Below are 17,190 nucleotides of genomic sequence, written 5' to 3'. Positions count from 1 at the left end.
AAGATTTACTGGAAAGTAAAACTCCCAGGTGGTTGTCACCAATGGAAGCCAAGAAGGTGAAAAAACTCAATATGGGCTCTAAATGGCCTAAATACTTTGAAATTTTAGAACAGGATGGTGAAAAAATAAAATTGCAGAGTTATGAGAAATTAAAGTCCAAGGTGAGAGACTGGCTTCATTACCTTCAGATAAATGAAGTATTTAAACAGGACAGGAAAAAAGGCTTCCAAGTGGAGAGGTCAAAACTAGAAACAGAATTATTAGAACCCAATACTAAGAATCTGTCAAGAATGTATAACTTGCTGTTGAAGTGGAACACTCAAGATGAAATGGTGAAATCAGCTTTGATTAAATGGGCACAGGATATTGGTCATGACATTGTGCTTGCTGACTGGGAGCAGTTATGGACCACCGGTATTAAATTTACGGCATGTAATGCCTTAAGAGAAAACATTATGAAAATGATTTACAGGTGGTACATGACCCCAGCCAAGCTAGCAAAGATCTATCATTTGCCCAATAACAAATGCTGGAAATGTAACGAGACTGAAGGTACCTTCTACCACCTTTGGTGGACCTGCCCGAAGATTAAAGCCTTCTGGGAAATGATCTATAATGAAATTAAGAAAGTCCTAAAAAGAACTTTTCCTAAGAAACCAGAGGCTTTTCTCTTGGGCATGGTGGGCCAAATGGTGTCAAGGAAGGATAAGACGTTTTTTATGTATGCCACATCAGCAGCAAGGATTCTTCTAGCAAAGTATTGGAAGACACAAGAACTACCCACTTTGGAAGAATGGCAGACGAAGGTGATAGACTACATGGGACTGGCCGAGATGACTGGCAGAATCCGAGACCAGGGGAAGGAGACAGTGGAAGAAGACTGGAAGAAATTCAAGATATATCTTTAAAATTGTTGTAATATTGATGGATATTAGGATGTCAGTGAAATAGGAAATAAAGAACTACAGCTGTAACTAATAAGTTAATGAAGATAACTATAAGAAATGATCAAAATAATTGGATTGAAGGGTTGCTGGAGAAATTTGAAACAAGGATGCAGAAAAGGGGTGGTATGGGGAGGTCCATTTTATGTTTTTATGTTTTTGTACTGTGATTTGTTTGTTTTTGTTCTATATGTGAAAAACTAATAAAAATTTATTTAAAAAAACAACAAAAGAGCACTAAGAAAGCTCGCAGCATACTGTGAATTTGAATGTCTCAAAATCAACTATCAAAAGACCAAGATACTCGCTTTGGGGGCAAAACCAAAGCTTAAAAGCTGGGAACTCCAAGGCCATAAATTAGAACAAGTCACAAACTATAAGTATCTAGGAATGGTGGTACAGGCCTCAGGAACCAACAAACTACACATAAACTCCATCGGGAGTTCAGCGGAAAAACCCGCAAATTGTATCCTTAAATTTTTCAGAGCACAAGGGGGCTTCTTCGTTCCCGCAACTCGAAAACTATACAAGGCCAAAACTCCTTTATGGTTCCTTTTTGCGCCCGCCTTCCTCGGCTTCCTCCCCCCTTGAGAGAGTTCAATCTAGACTTCTTAGAGCTCTCCTCCAAGTGCCCAGATGTGTCTCAAACGCATGGGTTAGATTAGAAACGGGGATGGTGAGAGTGGAGGCTAGTATTTGCTTAACATCAATCTACAAATGGCTGACATTGAATCTGCTGCCCCGAGGAATAGCCCCACTGGCCCTCTGCCAGTCAGGCTGGCAGACTGCAGTCCTGAACCTCCAGAAACTGGGTTTTGTCCCTCAAGCCCTTCTAAGTCTGGGCTTGGGCCAGGCAAAAGCCACGGTCAGGCAAAGAATATTAGATACCGAGAGAGAACAGGACTGCGCAAGGTGCCCCGACCATAAAATTGGAGAAATAGAGAAATATATAGCCGCACTGGCAGAATATCTCTTCTTTCTCGCATCTAGAAATGCAAGAAGGGCCTTTACACTCGCCAGAAGCTCGGCTCTTCCCTCGCTGGTCCTGGATGGAGCCTTTAGAAAAGCCCCGTGTGCTCAGAGACTTCTCACCTGTCCATTGCGAGAGATAGGAAGCCAAAACACTTGTTCTTTAGACGTCCCTTTTACGAAGAGACACGTAGTAAGACCATTGATCCCCTGCTGGTGAGGCTCGCTGACCTCCCGCAAAAGCAAAAATTAGACCTATTCCTGTTAGGCAAAGACCAGAAGATGACCTGGATGGTCGCCAGATTCTGTGTACAGATCTGTAGGCGCAGACCATCTCCCAACTCAAAAGAGTCCGTCATGAAAATCCCCAAACTCGGTCTCATGGGTGACTCTGAGTCAACTCCCTGGGATAGTTTGTTGGTGTACATTGTTTTTAAATTTGTTGTACATAAATTGACTGTTTTGCTTCTGTGACTGTACCCCCAAGTGTGTTTCATAAGCTGGTCTCTGACCGTAATAAATTATCTAATCTGACATGGCTCTCCTATCTCCTCTCTGTCTCCTCTTCTCCAACTCAACATACCCAGCTCCTCATAAAGCTTGGCTTGATCTGCTTGGCTGGCCTCCTCTGCCAATAAGGAGAAAGAAAGAAGGGAAACAAAGGAAGAGGTTTTGGAGCAACCATTCATACATGTTTCCTCTGTTGTGCAATGACGCTGACCCGTGTCACACACAGCAGAAGTCCTACTGATGGCCTTATTTAAAGAGGCTAGATTTCTATCTGCTAGATTTCCCAGGGGGCTCCTTTCTGGAAGGGGGGCGGTAACCTCCTCCCCCCCCACACAAAAGATCTAAAGGAAGGAGACAGTTCCTGCGACCTCGCCCCTCCCTGGCAGGACCCCCTGCTCCCTGGGGCTTCCCCCCACATGAGCCACCCTCCCCTGCTGCATTCCTGGGACCCCCCACCTTCTCCCCATTCCCCCCTCCTTGGGGGGGGGGAGACTCACCAGATCCCAGGAGAGGATTCCCCTTCCCAAAGGAGTAAGCAGCGTCTTTATACAAATGCGGAATATAGAGTACTGTAGTTGCAAACCTCGTGCAACCTCGTCCCTCCTTGGCAGGACCCCCTGCTCCCGGGGTCTGCCCTCCGCACCTGAGCCACCCTCCCCTGCTGCATCCCCGGGACCCCCCCCCTTCTCCCCACTGCACCCTCCAGGGGGGGGGGGAGAGGAGACTCATCACATCCCAGGAGAGGATTGCCCTTCCCAAAGGAGTAAGCAGCGTCTTTATACAAATGCAGAATATAGAGTACTGTAGTTGCAAACCTCGTGCAACCCCGTCCCTCCCTGGCAGGACCCCCTGCTCCCTTGGGCTCCCCCCCCCCACACGAGCCACCCTCCCCTGCTGCAGCCCTGGGACCCCCACCTTCTCCCCACTGCACCCTCGGGGGGGGGGAGGAGGAAGAGACTCACCAGATCCCCGTGGAAGAGAACAATGCAGCATTTGCAATAGCAGAAAGCAACCCTGCCCCCGCTTGCAGGAAGGGGAGGGAGGGGCTTTTCCTCTGGAGGACCTGGCCCCCCTTTACTTCCTGTCCTCTCTAGGAATGCAGCTCGGTTCCCTTTAACCCTTGCAAAGCCGGGTCCACCCTGCTCAGTCCTCTCTGCCTTTTCTCTCCTGCATTGCAGAATCCCAGAGATGCTCATTTTGAGGGGACGCTCTTGGTTGGTCTGTGATCCGCTCCCTCCCTTGGCCAGAAACTGGAGGAAGAGGTTGCAGGGAAAAGGGGTTTGCAGGAAGCAAGGAACCTCATCCTAGAATGGGAGGGAGCCCTAAGGGTCATCTATTCCAGCCCCCCTGCAAGGCAGGAATCTCAGCCAAAGCATCCAACCTCTGCTGAAAAACCTCCAAGGAAGGAGAGTCCGCCATCTCCCAAGGGATTCTGCTGCTCTTCCCGTCAGAAGAAACTGCTTTCTGGTCCTCTGGGTCCCTTCTTCTGGGTGCTCCCCTCTAGGGCAGGAGGAAACAAGCTGGCTCCCTCTTCCATGGGTCAGCCCTCCAGATATTGAGAGGTGGCTCTCGGGTCTCCATCCAGGCAGATCTCAGCTGAGGGAGGAACAGTAAGACACGCTGTTCCTGCCTCTCCTGGGACTACACATTGCTGAGCTGCAAAATGCAGGAAAGGGCACATTTTGAAGGCTTTGGGTACGTTTTGTTAATGGAGAAATCTGAGGTCTCCCTTGGACAAAAAACAAGGACACCAGGCAGGAATAGCAGAGCAAAACAGCAGCCAGTAGGCTTGGTCTTTCTTGAAAACTGTCATGGCAGGACTCCCACCTGCAAGATGCAACAGGATGGAAGCCCCGAAAAGCAGAGCCTCCAAACTTTTATCAGCTGCTAATCCCCATGTAACCTTTCTGGGGATGCTGGTGGCGCTGTGGGTAAAAGCCTCAGCGCCTAGGGCTTGCAGATCGAAAGGTCGGCAGTTCGAATCCCCGCGGCGGGGTGCGCTCCCGTTGTTCGGTCCCAGCGCCTGCCAACCTAGGAGTTCGAAAGCACCCCTGGGTCCAAGTAGATAAATAGGGACCGCTTACTGGCGGGAAGGTAAACGGCGTTTCCGTGTGCTGCGCTGGCTCGCCAGATGCAGCTTTGTGACCCGGAAAGTGTCTCCGGACAGCGCTGGCCCCCGGCCTCTTAAGTGAGATGGGTGCACAACCCTAGAGTCTGTCAAGACTGGCCCGTACGGGCAGGGGTACCTTTACCTTTACCCCCCCAAACTACATCACTCATACATCATGAAAGGGGAGGTCTGGTGGCAGTAATCTGAGCATCCTGGACCCTGCCCCATGGTTCTCCTTGCCTTCCATCAAACACCCATGGAATGTAACCTGACCCTTTTGTCTCCATCTGGGTTTGTTATTTCTGGAATGCCTACCTGTCCGGCACTCAGGCATCAGGAGGCCAGAAATCATCACTCAGGTAGAGGGGCTGCTGAGGAGCTGAGCTCACATGTCTGTATGAATTTCTGAAGTTTTCCCAGTGAGCCAGTACAGAGATACATTGATCAGTGAATTCTTACATTTGGTATAGTGCAGAATATAGGAAGAAACTGTGATGAAGTGTTTTGTGGGGACAAATCACAAACGTCACAAAAGTGATCATGCTGATTTTGGTAGTGGGCTGCATGTGCATGATATCTGCTGGAGGGGCAACCGTCCCCCCAAAAAACTATAGATAAATTCCTGCAACTGTTTGCCTTCCAGTATCCGGCTATACCTCTTGGCTCATCCTCCAAACTTTGCTGGGGGGCTGTGTTCCCCCTCCCAAAGAAGGGACACACTCTTAGCACCTGAACGCTGTACCACCTCATTGCTGCTGCAGGGGGTGAGAGAGTTTATATAGTGGCGAGTGATGCCCTTAGGGAATATTAGGCCAATTAAGTGAGGCGGGGAATCCCTCAAGGGACGGAGCAGCAGCTGATTTACTACCTGTGCTATGACACCCTCCTCTCAGCTGAGCAGGTGCCCTGGGGGGACCTCAGAGGGGAGGTCTGGTGGCAGGAATCTGAGCATCCTGGACCCTGCCCCATGGTTCCCCTTGCCCACCACCAAACACCCATTCAGTGTAAGAAAAGAGATTGCTGGAGGCAGGGGTAGGACCTGTTGGCCCTGAATATCTGGATTGGCTAAGCAGATGAAATAGGCAGAAGCATCTCAGCCAGTGGAAAGGCAGCCATATTGACTATGGCAGGCATAGGCAAACTCGGCCCTCCAGATGTTTTGCGACTACAATTCCCATCATTCCTGACCACTGGTCCTGTTAGCTAGGGATGAAGGGAGTTGTCGTCCCAAAACATCTGGAGGGCCAAGTTTGGGGATGCCTGCACTATGGGTTGTGGACTCTCCATCTTTGGCGGTCTTCACATACCTGTCAACTGTCCTGCGTTGAGTGGGACATCCTGCAATTCCAGAAGCCATCCTGGCTTCTGATTGGCTCCCAGGATGTCCTGTTTTGGCTCCCGTGAAACTGTGGCCCCAAAAGACGCCCATTTTTGGGGGGGTCCTTGCTCTCGCATGAGTTACGTGACTCATTCAGGAGCTTGGCCCCAGAAGACCCAGGTCCCAATTTCCCTCTGCAACATGTGGAGGGTAGGCAGAGTTTGGGAGGACAACTCTCTTCATATTCTATGGCTGTGGGTGACAGGAGAAAGAGTGGACGATGTCAGAATCTTCGGAGGGCCATCAGAGGAGCCTCCCTTGGATGAATCACCACATCCCCATAGTGGCCGTAAAAGCAGGTGAGCAGTGAGTCTCCCTCAAGCTTTAAAAGGAGTGCTGCATTACTCGGCTGTCTCACAGGATGCTTTTTATTATGTTTTCATCATTGTTGTTCTGTATTGTGCTTTTAATGTTGTACACTGCCCTGCGATATTCTGATAAAGGGGGTATATAAATTGCTGCCTTGAATGACTTGAGGAAATTCTTTCAGGCGATGGATGCGATGTATTCCAGTGATGTACAGCAAAGTGTGACTCGGCGGGAACTGATGGGCTGCAAACAGGGGAACCAGTCAGTTAGAGACTACTGGTCACGCTTTGCCATGTTAGTCCACCGTCTCGGGTGGGATTTGGACTCTGAACCCATTTAAATGCTGTTCGAGGAGGGGTTGTCCCCAACGGTGAGGGACGAGCTTTCCTGCACACCCCGCCCGCAGTCGATGGATCAGCTGACCAAGGCTGTGCTTGCGATTGGTGTAAGGCAGGAAGCGCGGGCCCAGGAGAAGCGGGAAGGGAGAGAGCAACGTTACCATGACTACCGCATTCCTGAAATACCAAGGCAGCCTTCCCCGCCGGCGGAGCCAATGGAAATAGATGGGGCATGCGCGGGGGAAATTTCAAACTCCAGTGAAGGTCGCAAGAGGGAGGGAAAGGATGGGAAAACCACCAAGAAGTGTTTTCTCTGCCAGCGGCCAGGACATTTTGCCAGGGTCTGCCCCGCAAAGAAAGGCCTGGCAAGGGATGGTGGGAGCTGCAGGGGGTGAGGAGGAGATGGTAAAGGAGCAGGGAAACGCCAATGCTTGGCTGCCGCTCAGCGGGCACAGCAGCCAGGCCAGCAACCAATAGAAGTGCCCCGACCAGACCCCCCCAGGCGGCTATAGCCATAGAAGTGGTGCTAGAACTCCCAAATGGGCACCCAGTCATAGAATCATAGAGTTGGAAGAGACCACAAGGGCCATCGAGTCCAACCCCCTGCCAAGCAGGAAACACCATCAGAGCACTCCTGACATATGGTTGTCAAGCCTCTGCTTCAAGACCTCCAAAGAAGGAGACTCCACCACACTCCTTGGCAGCAAATTCCACTGTCGAACAGCTCTTACTGTCAGGAAGTTCTTCCTAATGTTTAGGTGGAATCTTCTTTCTTGTAGTTTGGATCCATTGCTCCGTGTCCGCTTCTCTGGAGCAGCAGAAAACAACCTTTCTCCCTCCTCTTATGTGACATCCTTTTATATATTTGAACATGGCTATCATATCACCCCTTAACCCCCTCTTCTCCAGGCTAAACATGCCCAGCTCCCTTAGCCGTTCCTCATAAGGCATCGTTTCCAGGCCTTTGACCATTTTGGTTGCCCTCCTCTGGACACGTTCCAGTTTGTCAGTGTCCTTCTTGAACTGTGGTGCCCAGAACTGGACACAGTACTCCAGGTGAGGTCTGACCAGAGCAGAATACAGTGGCACTATTACTTCCCTTGATCTAGATGCTATACTCCTATTGATGCAGCCCAGAATTGCATTGGCTTTTTTAGCTGCCGCGTCACACTGTTGGCTCATGTCAAGTTTGTGGTCAACCAAGACTCCTAGATCCTTTTCACATGTACTGCTCTCAAGCCAGGTGTCCCCCATCTTGTATTTGTGCCTCTCATTTTTTTTGCCCAAGTGCAATACTTTACATTTCTCCCTGTTAAAATTCATCTTGTTTGTTTTGGCCCAGTTCTCTAATCTGTCAAGGTCGTTTTGAAGTGTGATCCTGTCCTCTGGGGTGTTAGCCACCCCTCCCAGTTTGGTGTCATCTGCAAATTTGATCAGGATGCCCTTGAGTCCATCATCCAAGTCGTTAATAAAGATGTTGAATAAGACCGGGCCCAAGACAGAACCCTGTGGCACCCCACTAGTCACTCTTCTCCAGGATGAAGAGGAACCATTGATGAGCACCCTTTGGGTTCGGTCAGTCAGCCAGTTACAAATCCACTGAGTGGTAGCATAGTCAAGTCCACAGTTTACCAGCTTCTTTACAAGAATATCATGGGGCACCTTTCAAGGTGAAAGGGCTGTTGGATTCAGGCAGTTCCTGCAATTTCTTCAGCAAGGACTTTGCACTAGAGCACCAGCTCCACCTGCTGCCCCTGGATTTTCCCTTGCAAGTAACCACCATTGATGGCAGGGAACTTCTGGGAGGGGAAGTGACGCACCAGACCCCACCAATGAGAATGAGGGTTTCCAGGCACTCGGAGACCGTCGCCTTTCACGTAGCCTCACTGGCAGGGCCCCCAATAATATTAGGGTTGAGCTGGCTAGCACAACATGATCCAGTGGTGGCATGGCATCAGAGAATGGTCACCTTTGGGTCCGCCTACTGCTTGGAACACTGTCTAGGGGGGGGAACCCCAATGATGACCATGGCCAGGGTGGCTGGGATAGCTGTGGAGCCGGAAGGGGAGGTGCCACCACAATATGCTGACCTGCAGGAGGTCTTCAGCGAGAAGGAGGCAGATAGACTACCCCCACATAGGCCTTTTGACTGCCAAATCAACTTGCTCCCAGGGGCTCAGCTACCGGTGGGTCAACTGTATGCCATGTCAGATAGGGAGATGAAGGAGATGCGGGAGTTTATTGACAAGAACCCGAAGAGGGGGTTCATAAGGGAATCAAAGGTGGTGGGGGGCAGTCCGGTGTTCTTCGTGGACAAAAAAGGGACTAACCAGCCCAGATTGGTCGTAGATTTTAGGGCGTTAAATTTGGTATCAGAACCCGTGACCTTCCCAAAGCTCAGGATTGACGACATTTTAACACGGGTGAGGCAGGGAAAGATTTTTACCAAGCTGGACCTCAGGGGAGCCTACAATTTGATCAGGGTAAGGGAGGGGGATGAATGGAAGACCACAATGTTCACCCCCTGGGGGCCTTTGAGTACTTAGTTATGCCATTTGGATTACAGTCAGGCTCCGCCTGTTTTCAAGCTTTCATGCACTACGTGTTGGGGTCCCTGCTGTACAAGAACTGCGTAGCCTTCTTGGACGACGTCTTAATCTATTCGGACAATGAGAAGCAACATGTCAGAGACATCAGGGAAGTGCTAAAGAGACTGCAGAAGCACCAGTTGTGGGTCAAGCTGGAAAAATGTCAGTTTCACGCCAGAGAAGTCGAGTTTCTGGGGTACAAGTTGTCAGACAAAGGCCTAGCGATGGACCCAAGCAAGGTGCAGGCAGTGCTGGAGTGGAAGGCTCCCAAAACCCGGAAGGACATGCAGAGGTTCCTAGGGTTCAGCAACTTCTACAGGAAGTTCCTCAAGAACTTTGCCCACTTGACAGCACCCATCACAGATTGTCTCAGTAGCAAAAGGAAGTTCGCCTGGACAGAGGAGGCCCAACAATCCTTTGAAAAACTGAAGAAGGCGTTCGCATTGGAAGAGCAGCTCCTGCACGTGGATCTGGAGAAACTCATGAGGCTAGAGAACGACGCGTCCGACAGAGCCATTGGGGCGGTTCTTTTGCAGCCAGGGAGGAGCAAGCAGGAATGGAGTCTGTGTGCCTTTTTCTCGAGGAAGCTGAACAAGTCGGAGCAAAACTATACTGTGTATCACCGCGAACTGCTTGCGATCTATGCGGCGTTTCGTCGATGGCAACATCTACTAATAGGAGCGCAGCACAAGATCCAGGTTTGTACAGATCACAAGAACTTGGAATACTGGAGGACCGCACGAGTGCTCAACCAGAGACAGTTTTGATGGGCACAGGAGTTCTCCAAGTATTCCTTCGAAATCTGATACGTGCCAGGAGAGGAAAATGTGAGAGCAGATGCTCTCTCCCGGAAACCAGAGTACTTGGAAGGAGAGGGGCCACCGGAGATACATGTGATCCCCGAGGACCGATGGGTGTGGGGGGGAACCTTGGTGGGGCAACGAGAACTGGCTGGACTTACTAGAGACGATGTGTTCGCACAAACTAAAATCCGGGAACTCCGAGACGGAAGAGAAACCCAAGGATGGTTTGAGGAGAAGGAAGGGGTGCTGTACTATAAGGGGGCGCTGTATGTACCGGGGGAGACCCTACGGGGGAAGGTACTCAAACTCCACGACAACCCCACAGCTGGGCACTTTGGACAGCACAAAACCATGATGCTTGTCACCAGGCAGTTCTGGTGGCCCTGGGTGAGGGAGGATGTACGGGAATATGTACGGGGTTGCGACCGCTGCCAAAGGGCAAAGGGGGAGCGGGCTGCCCCCGCAGGATTACTGGAACCCTTACCCACGCCGGGAAAACCTTGGGAGGTGGTGTCCATTGATTTTATGACCGATTTGCCCAAGTCCCGGGGGAAGACAGCGGTCATGGTAGTGGTCGATCTACTAACAAAAATGTGCCATTTTATAGCTTGCTCACATGCGGTCACAGCAGAGGAAACAGCCAGGTTGTTTGTAGATCACATCTTCAGGTTGCATGGGGCTCCTTCGAGGGTCATCTCCGACCGCGGGAAACAATTTACTTCCCATTTCTGGAGGAAGCTCATGAGCTTGCTGCAGGTCGAAGTGGGCTTCTCGATGGCGAGACACCCGGAAACCAACGGGCAAGCAGAAAGAGCAAACAGTATATTCCAGCAATACCTACGCTGCTACGTCAGCGAGAGACAGAACGATTGGGTAGAGAACTTTGAGAGGGCCAAGGAAATTTACAAGAGGCAGGCAGACAAGCGCCGTAGGGAAGGGGAGACCATACGGGTGGGAGATTGGGTGTGGTTGTCAACCCAAGGGTTACCTTTTAAGGGGGGGGTGCAAGAAGTTGCAGCCCAGGTGGCTGGGACCATTTGAGGTAACAAAGCAGGTTAACCCCGTGGCATTCAAGCTCAAATTGCCAGACAGCATGAAGATACACCCGGTGTTTCATAGGTCCCTACTCTCACAGTACAGGGAAGGACGGGGATTCCCGGGGCGAGAGGGAGACGTCACCACACACCCGCAGGTAGAAGAGAAGGAGTACCACAACTTGGCCACGGAAATACTTGATTCAATGTGGCGAGGGCGCCAGGTGGAGTACTTGGTGGCTTGGGAGGGAGAACCCGGGTCGGAAAACACGTGGGTTCCCACGGAGGCAATCACTGACAGGTATCTGGTGGAGAAATTCCACCGCCTGTTCCCGGACAAACCCAAACCACTAGCGAGGTTCTGGGAGGAGCAATTTGGAACCACAGACGATGAAGAGGATTTTGTGGGTTTTTCTGTCTCCGAAGGGGAGGGAGAGAGAGGCTTCGTAGGAAGAAGAATCAGACTGGGAGGCCCACCCCGCGGGAAGGGATCAGAACGGGTGGGAAGCGGGTTTTGAATCCTCAGAGGATGGCGACAGCTCCTTCCGGGGGTTCCCCACATCATCGGCCGAAGAAAGGGACAAAGTTGGGTCAACAGGTTGGGCTGGGGGTGGAGGGGGTCCTGGGGGGGAGGTGGATGTCAGGGAACTGACATTGGAGCTAGAGGCGGAGGGAAGGCTCTCAAATGATGCTGGAGAAGGGCCCAGCAGGGAGAGAGGCAGCTCAGCAGAGGGGGAAGCAAATCAGCGCAACACCAGGGATAAAGGGGGGCAGATGGGGGAATTGGCGAGAGGGCTCCAGGACTCTTCACCGGACACCAGCGGGGAGAGCATGGGTCCTCCGCTACCCACACCCTCCCTGTGCAGAAGACTTCCGCGCAGAGAGAGTAGGAGGAGACTGGGTGTCAAACAACTTTTATGTTGGAAAAGATTTAAGAAAAACCCACTGACAGATTCTGCTAGTGACTGAAGCAGCCACGGAGAGAAGGGCTGCCCAGACTGAAAGGTTTAACAAGGCAACAAAGCCAGGAGAGGCGGCAACTTACGCACGAGCAACCCATACTCATTACAGTGGTGCTTCAGGTTAAGAACAGTTTCCGGATAAGATCAGACCTCCAGAACAAATTAAGTACTTAACCCGAGGTACCACTGTACAGACACAGCTTCTCTTAAACTCCCTCCTCTCATTATCAGTTGTTACACTTCAGGTATCCAGAATAAATGCTAAAAGGCTGAACTCTGTTTCTGCTGCTTCTCTCTCATTCCCTTCCTTAGTTATGACAGGACAGCCCAGCTTCCTTCATGGCTTCATACTTTGGTCCACGAGCGAGGGGCCACTTTTCCTCGGTTCCCCTCTCTCTTACCAGTCCCACTCCCGAGGTATTTTCCTTTGTATGTCAGACCCAGGGGATCATCTGAGTCCTTTTTACTGACTCAGAAATCTCCTTTTCCTAGAAAATCTCTCCCCTCCCGAATGGAAGGAGACCCCAGAAGAAGAGTCTTCCCACAGCTTCTCCTTCCAGATTAAGTCCCATCTGAACACTCTCTCCAGACCCTCAACATAGACTTCCTATCTCAGCTATGACTGTTAATAGAGGATGAGCTGCCTCACTTCATGAAATTAAAACCTCGCTCCTTCAAAGTATTAGAGTTCAAAGACTGTGAAAATGAAAGAAGAGCAAAGGGAGAACAATATCGTGGTTCTCAAATGATGGATAACATAGGTTACTACAGGAGAAAGAAAATAAAATGATAATTATTATTAATATTTATTATTTATACCTCACCCATCTGGCTGGGCTCCCCCAGCCACTCTAGGCGGCTTCAAATAAAATATTAAAATACTAATACATCAAACATTAAAAGCTTCCCTAAACAGGGTTGCCTTCAAATGCCTTCTAAAAGTCTGGTAGTTGTTGTTCTCTTTGACATACGGTGGGAGGGCGTTCCACAGGGAGGGTGCCACTACTGAGAAGGCCCTCTTGCTGGTTCCTTGTAACTTAGCTTCTCGCAGTGAGGTAACCTCCAGAAGGCCCTCGATGCTGGACCTCAGTGTCTGGGTAGAACTTCAAAGGTAGCCCCACGTAGAGCGCATTGCAGCAGTCCAAGCGGGAGATAAGCAGAGCATGCACCAACCTGGCGAGGCAGTCTGCAGGCAGACAGGGTTTCAGCCTGCATACCAGATGGAGCTGGTAAACAGCTGCCCTGGACACAGATTTGACCTGTGCCTCCATGGACAGCCGTGAGTCCAAAATGACTCCCAGGCTGCAAACCTGGTTAGCTGCCATCCATCTGTCAATCTGTTAGCTGCCATCCATTCTCCAACCACCTCCAGACACTCACACAGGACCTTCACGGCCTTCACTGGTTCTGATTTGAAAGAGAGGTAGAGCTGGGTATAATCCGCATACTGATGAACACCAAGTCCAAACCCCCTGATGATCTCTCCCAGCGGCTGCATGTAGATGTTGAAAAGCATGGGGGAGAGGACAGAACCCTGAGGCACCCTACAAGTGAGAGCCCAGGGTTCTGAACACTCATCCCCCCCCCCCACTTTCTGAACACAGCCCAGGGGGAAGGAGCGGAACCACTGTATGACAGTGCCCCCAGCTTCCAGCCCCTCAAGACGCTTCCTCCAGGCGTGCCTGGAGTTGTTCAGCAACCACTCGCTCAATCACCTTGCCCAAGAATGGAAGATTTGAGACTGGGCGATACTTGGACATCGTGGCCGTATCTAAAGATGGGTCTGGGAAGGCTCCCTCACGGAGGGAAGCATTCACCACCCCACAAAGCCCATCGCCCAGTCCTTCCCGGCCAGCTTTTATAAGCCAGGATGGACAAGGATCAAAGAGACAAGTGGTTGGTTTCACTCGTCCAAGCAGCCTGTCCACATCCTCGGGGGTAACAGATTGGAATTGATCCCATACAACTTGACTAGACAGGACTCTAGCACTCTCGCGCCCTGCTCCCACGGTGGAGTCTACGTCTTCTCAAATCAGAGCGACTTTGTCTCCAAAAAACTTTGCAAAATCATTGCAGGAGATCATGTGGCCTGTACTGGGCCCTAATGGAGCAGGTGGTTCTGCTAAGTTGTGAACCACCTGAAAGAGTCTCCTACTGCTGTTTTCCACAGATGTAATAGAGGCGGTGAAGAAAGTCTTTTTTGCCGTCACTATCAGCACTTGGTAGGCTCGACATTGAGCTCTAGCCCGTGTCCGCTCAGATTCAGAATGGATTATCCGCCACCGGCGCTCTAGCCGTCTCAGCGATTGTTTCATTGCCCTCTGATCCATGGAAAACCACGGGGCTGTCCGGGCTCCATGCAATCGGAGAGGGCACTTTGGAGCCAACAGTCAATAGCCCTGGTTAACTCCACATTTCAGCGGGCCACCAGGGAATCAGCCGAAAGGCCATCAATATGGAATGAAACATCCCCTACCCTCCTCTGGAAACCATTTGGATCCATTAAGGGGCCGACCATCTGAATCGGTGCCACCTCCCTGCACAGGGGAAGGTTCACGGAGAAGCACCAGAAAGTGATCTGACCATGGCAATTCTTTAGTTTCGCTTTTACTTAGTGTCAGATCACCAACATCCATAGAGGTGAACACCAAGTCTAAGGCATGTCCACGGCTATGAGTTGGGCCAAACATATTCAGGGACAGCCCCATGGAGGCCATGCTTTCCACGAAGTCCCAAGCGGCCCCTTGTAAGGTCGTGTCGGTGTGGATGTTAAAATCCCCTAGGAAAACCAAACTAGGTGTCTCCAGGAGAACATCCGCCCTGACCTGGAGCAGCTCAGGCCGGGAATCCTTGGTGTGGTGGGGAGGTCGGTACACCAAAAAGAATCCTGTACTGCCCCTATTGCCCAACTTCCAGAACATGCACTCAGAGAACTGGGTCTTCCCAATAGGACGCCTGCTCCACAGGGTAGGACACAAACCAATGCCTTCAAGTGTTTTGTTTTTTTTAAAAAAAGACTGACTAAATAATGCAGAAGAACGTTTTGACAGCAAGAGCTGTTAGTGGATTGGACTCCCTTGGGAGTGCTGGAATTTCCATTCTTTGAGGTTTTCAAATGAAGTTAGATAGTCATCTTTCACGGATGCTTTACTTGCTATTCCTGTATCACATGGGTGGAATAGATTGCACCAGGGATCACTTCAAGCTTGAAAATTCTACAATTCCGTGATTCTCCCTTGTATGAATTCTTTGATGGGTATTCAGAGAGCCTCTCTGCCTGAAACTCTTTCCACATTCCACGCACTGATAGGGTTTCTCCCCTGTATGAATTCTTTGATGGGAAGTGAGAGAGGAGTTCTGACTGAAACTCTTTCCACATCCCACACACTGATAGGGTTTCTCCCCTGTATGAATTCTTTGGTGGGAAGTGAGATTGGAGCTCTGTCTGAAGCTCTTTCCACATTCCATGCACTGATAGGGTTTCTCCCCTGTATGAATTCTTTGATGTTTATAGAGATCGGAGCTCATACTGAAGCTCTTTCCACATTCCACACACTGATAGGGTTTCTCCCCTATGTGAATTCTTTGATGGGAGGTGCAATCTAAACTGCTACTGAAGCTCTTTCCACATTCCACACACTGATAGGGTTTCTCCCTTGTATGTATTATTTGATGTTTAGTGAGAGTGGAGCTTCTATTGAAGCTCTTTCCACATTCCCCACACTGATAGGGTTTCTCCCCTGTATGAATTCTGTGATGGGAAGTGAGATTGTAGCTCATACTGAAGCTCTTTCCACATTCAAAGCATTTATATGGTTTCTCCCCTGTATGAATTCTATGATGTTTAGTGAGAATGGAGCTCGTACTGAAGCTCTTTCCCCATACCACACACTGATAGGGGTTCTCCCCTGTATGAATTCTTTGATGGGCCGTGAGACTGGAGCTCATACTGAAGCTCTTTCCACATTCCCCACACTGATAGGGCTTCTCCCCTGTATGAATTCTTTGATGGGAAGTGAGATTGGAGCTCTGCCGGAAGCTCTTGCCACATTCTCCACACTGATAGGGTTTCTCCCCTGTATGAATTCTTTGATGTTTAGTGAGATCGTAGCTTCTACTGAAGCTCTTTCCACATTCCACACACTGATAGGGTTTCTCCCCTGTATGAATTCTTTGATGGAAAGTGAGATTGTGGCTGTGACTGAAGCTCTTTCCACATTCCCCACACTGATAGGGTTTCTCCCCTGTATGAATTCTTTGATGTTTAGTCAGGTCGGAGCTACTACTGAAGCTCTTTCCACATTCCATACACTGATAGGGTTTCTCCCCTGTATGAATTCTTTGATGGGAAGTGAGAGAGGATCTCATACTGAATATCTTTCCGCATTCCATGCACTGATAGGGTTTCTTTCCAATGAGATTTCGTTGATGGGAACTGGAATGGGAGCTCTGACCGCAGCTCTTTCCACATTCCAATTTTTTACGTGCCTTCTCCACTCTGCAGATTGTGTTGTGGTCACCTTTGTTCTTGATTTCCAATTCAGCACAATCTGCAATGGAGAGAAAAAGGGATTAGAGCCTCAGGAACAGATGGAGCCCCCAGTTAGGAAATAATACTCATTAAATTTGTTGTAGAGAAGGCAGTGTTCATTACCTTTGTTATTTGTAATAAACCAATGTATTTATTACTGGATTCTAATCGTTGGTTGAATGTTGCTTTGTTTGAAGTAAGTTACTCATTTTAAAAATTTGCACTTTTTGTAAATTTTTTATACTTTTTGCATTAGATTATATTGTTATTATTACTGTTTCATGTTTTTACAGTAGCACCTCAGGTTATGTAACCCTCAGGTTATATATACTTCAGTTTATGAAAGTGACAAATCCATACGCATGCGCAGAACAGTGATCCTCGGGTTGCGAAAACCTCGTTATCTGGCCGGACCTCCGGAATGGATCCCATTCGCAACCAGAAGTACGACTGTATATGTGTTGGAAGCTTCCCAGATTGGCTGGGGCAACCCAACCAGATGGACAGGGTATAAATAAAAATTAATAATAATAATAATAATAAATTTTATTTATATCCTGCCCTCCCCAGCCGAAGCCAGGCTCAGGGCGGCTAGCAACAATCAAATAATCAAACAATCAAATAATCCAACATTCTAAAAACATTTCATTATAAAAATTAATTAAAATCAAATTGATGGCAACCGTTAAGCAAAATTCTGTGCAGGTTGCCAGA

The 17,190-nt window shown here is 49.6% G+C and overlaps 3 protein-coding genes across 3 annotated transcripts in view; 1 reads left to right on the top strand and 2 right to left on the bottom strand.

The window, feature by feature from the left end:
* The window catches only part of LOC114589664 (uncharacterized), a 999,511-nt gene that overhangs the window by 396,301 nt on the left and 586,020 nt on the right, over window positions 1-17,190 (top strand). The window lies entirely within an intron of this gene.
* The window catches only part of LOC114603766 (uncharacterized), a 114,142-nt gene that overhangs the window by 85,016 nt on the left and 11,936 nt on the right, over window positions 1-17,190 (bottom strand). The gene's annotated exons all lie outside the window — the stretch shown is intronic.
* LOC144327597 (uncharacterized) lies at window positions 12,728-16,909 on the bottom strand. Its single transcript, XM_077927958.1, has one exon. It carries the CDS (start codon window positions 16,335-16,337, stop codon window positions 15,141-15,143), a length of 1,197 nt encoding a protein of 398 aa, XP_077784084.1. The 5' UTR covers window positions 16,338-16,909; the 3' UTR covers window positions 12,728-15,140.

The sequence above is a fragment of the Podarcis muralis genome, chromosome 4 (assembly GCF_964188315.1).
Source record: "Podarcis muralis chromosome 4, rPodMur119.hap1.1, whole genome shotgun sequence".
Classification (NCBI taxonomy): domain Eukaryota; kingdom Metazoa; phylum Chordata; class Lepidosauria; order Squamata; family Lacertidae; genus Podarcis; species Podarcis muralis.
This window is presented reverse-complemented; position numbering and strand designations above follow the sequence as displayed.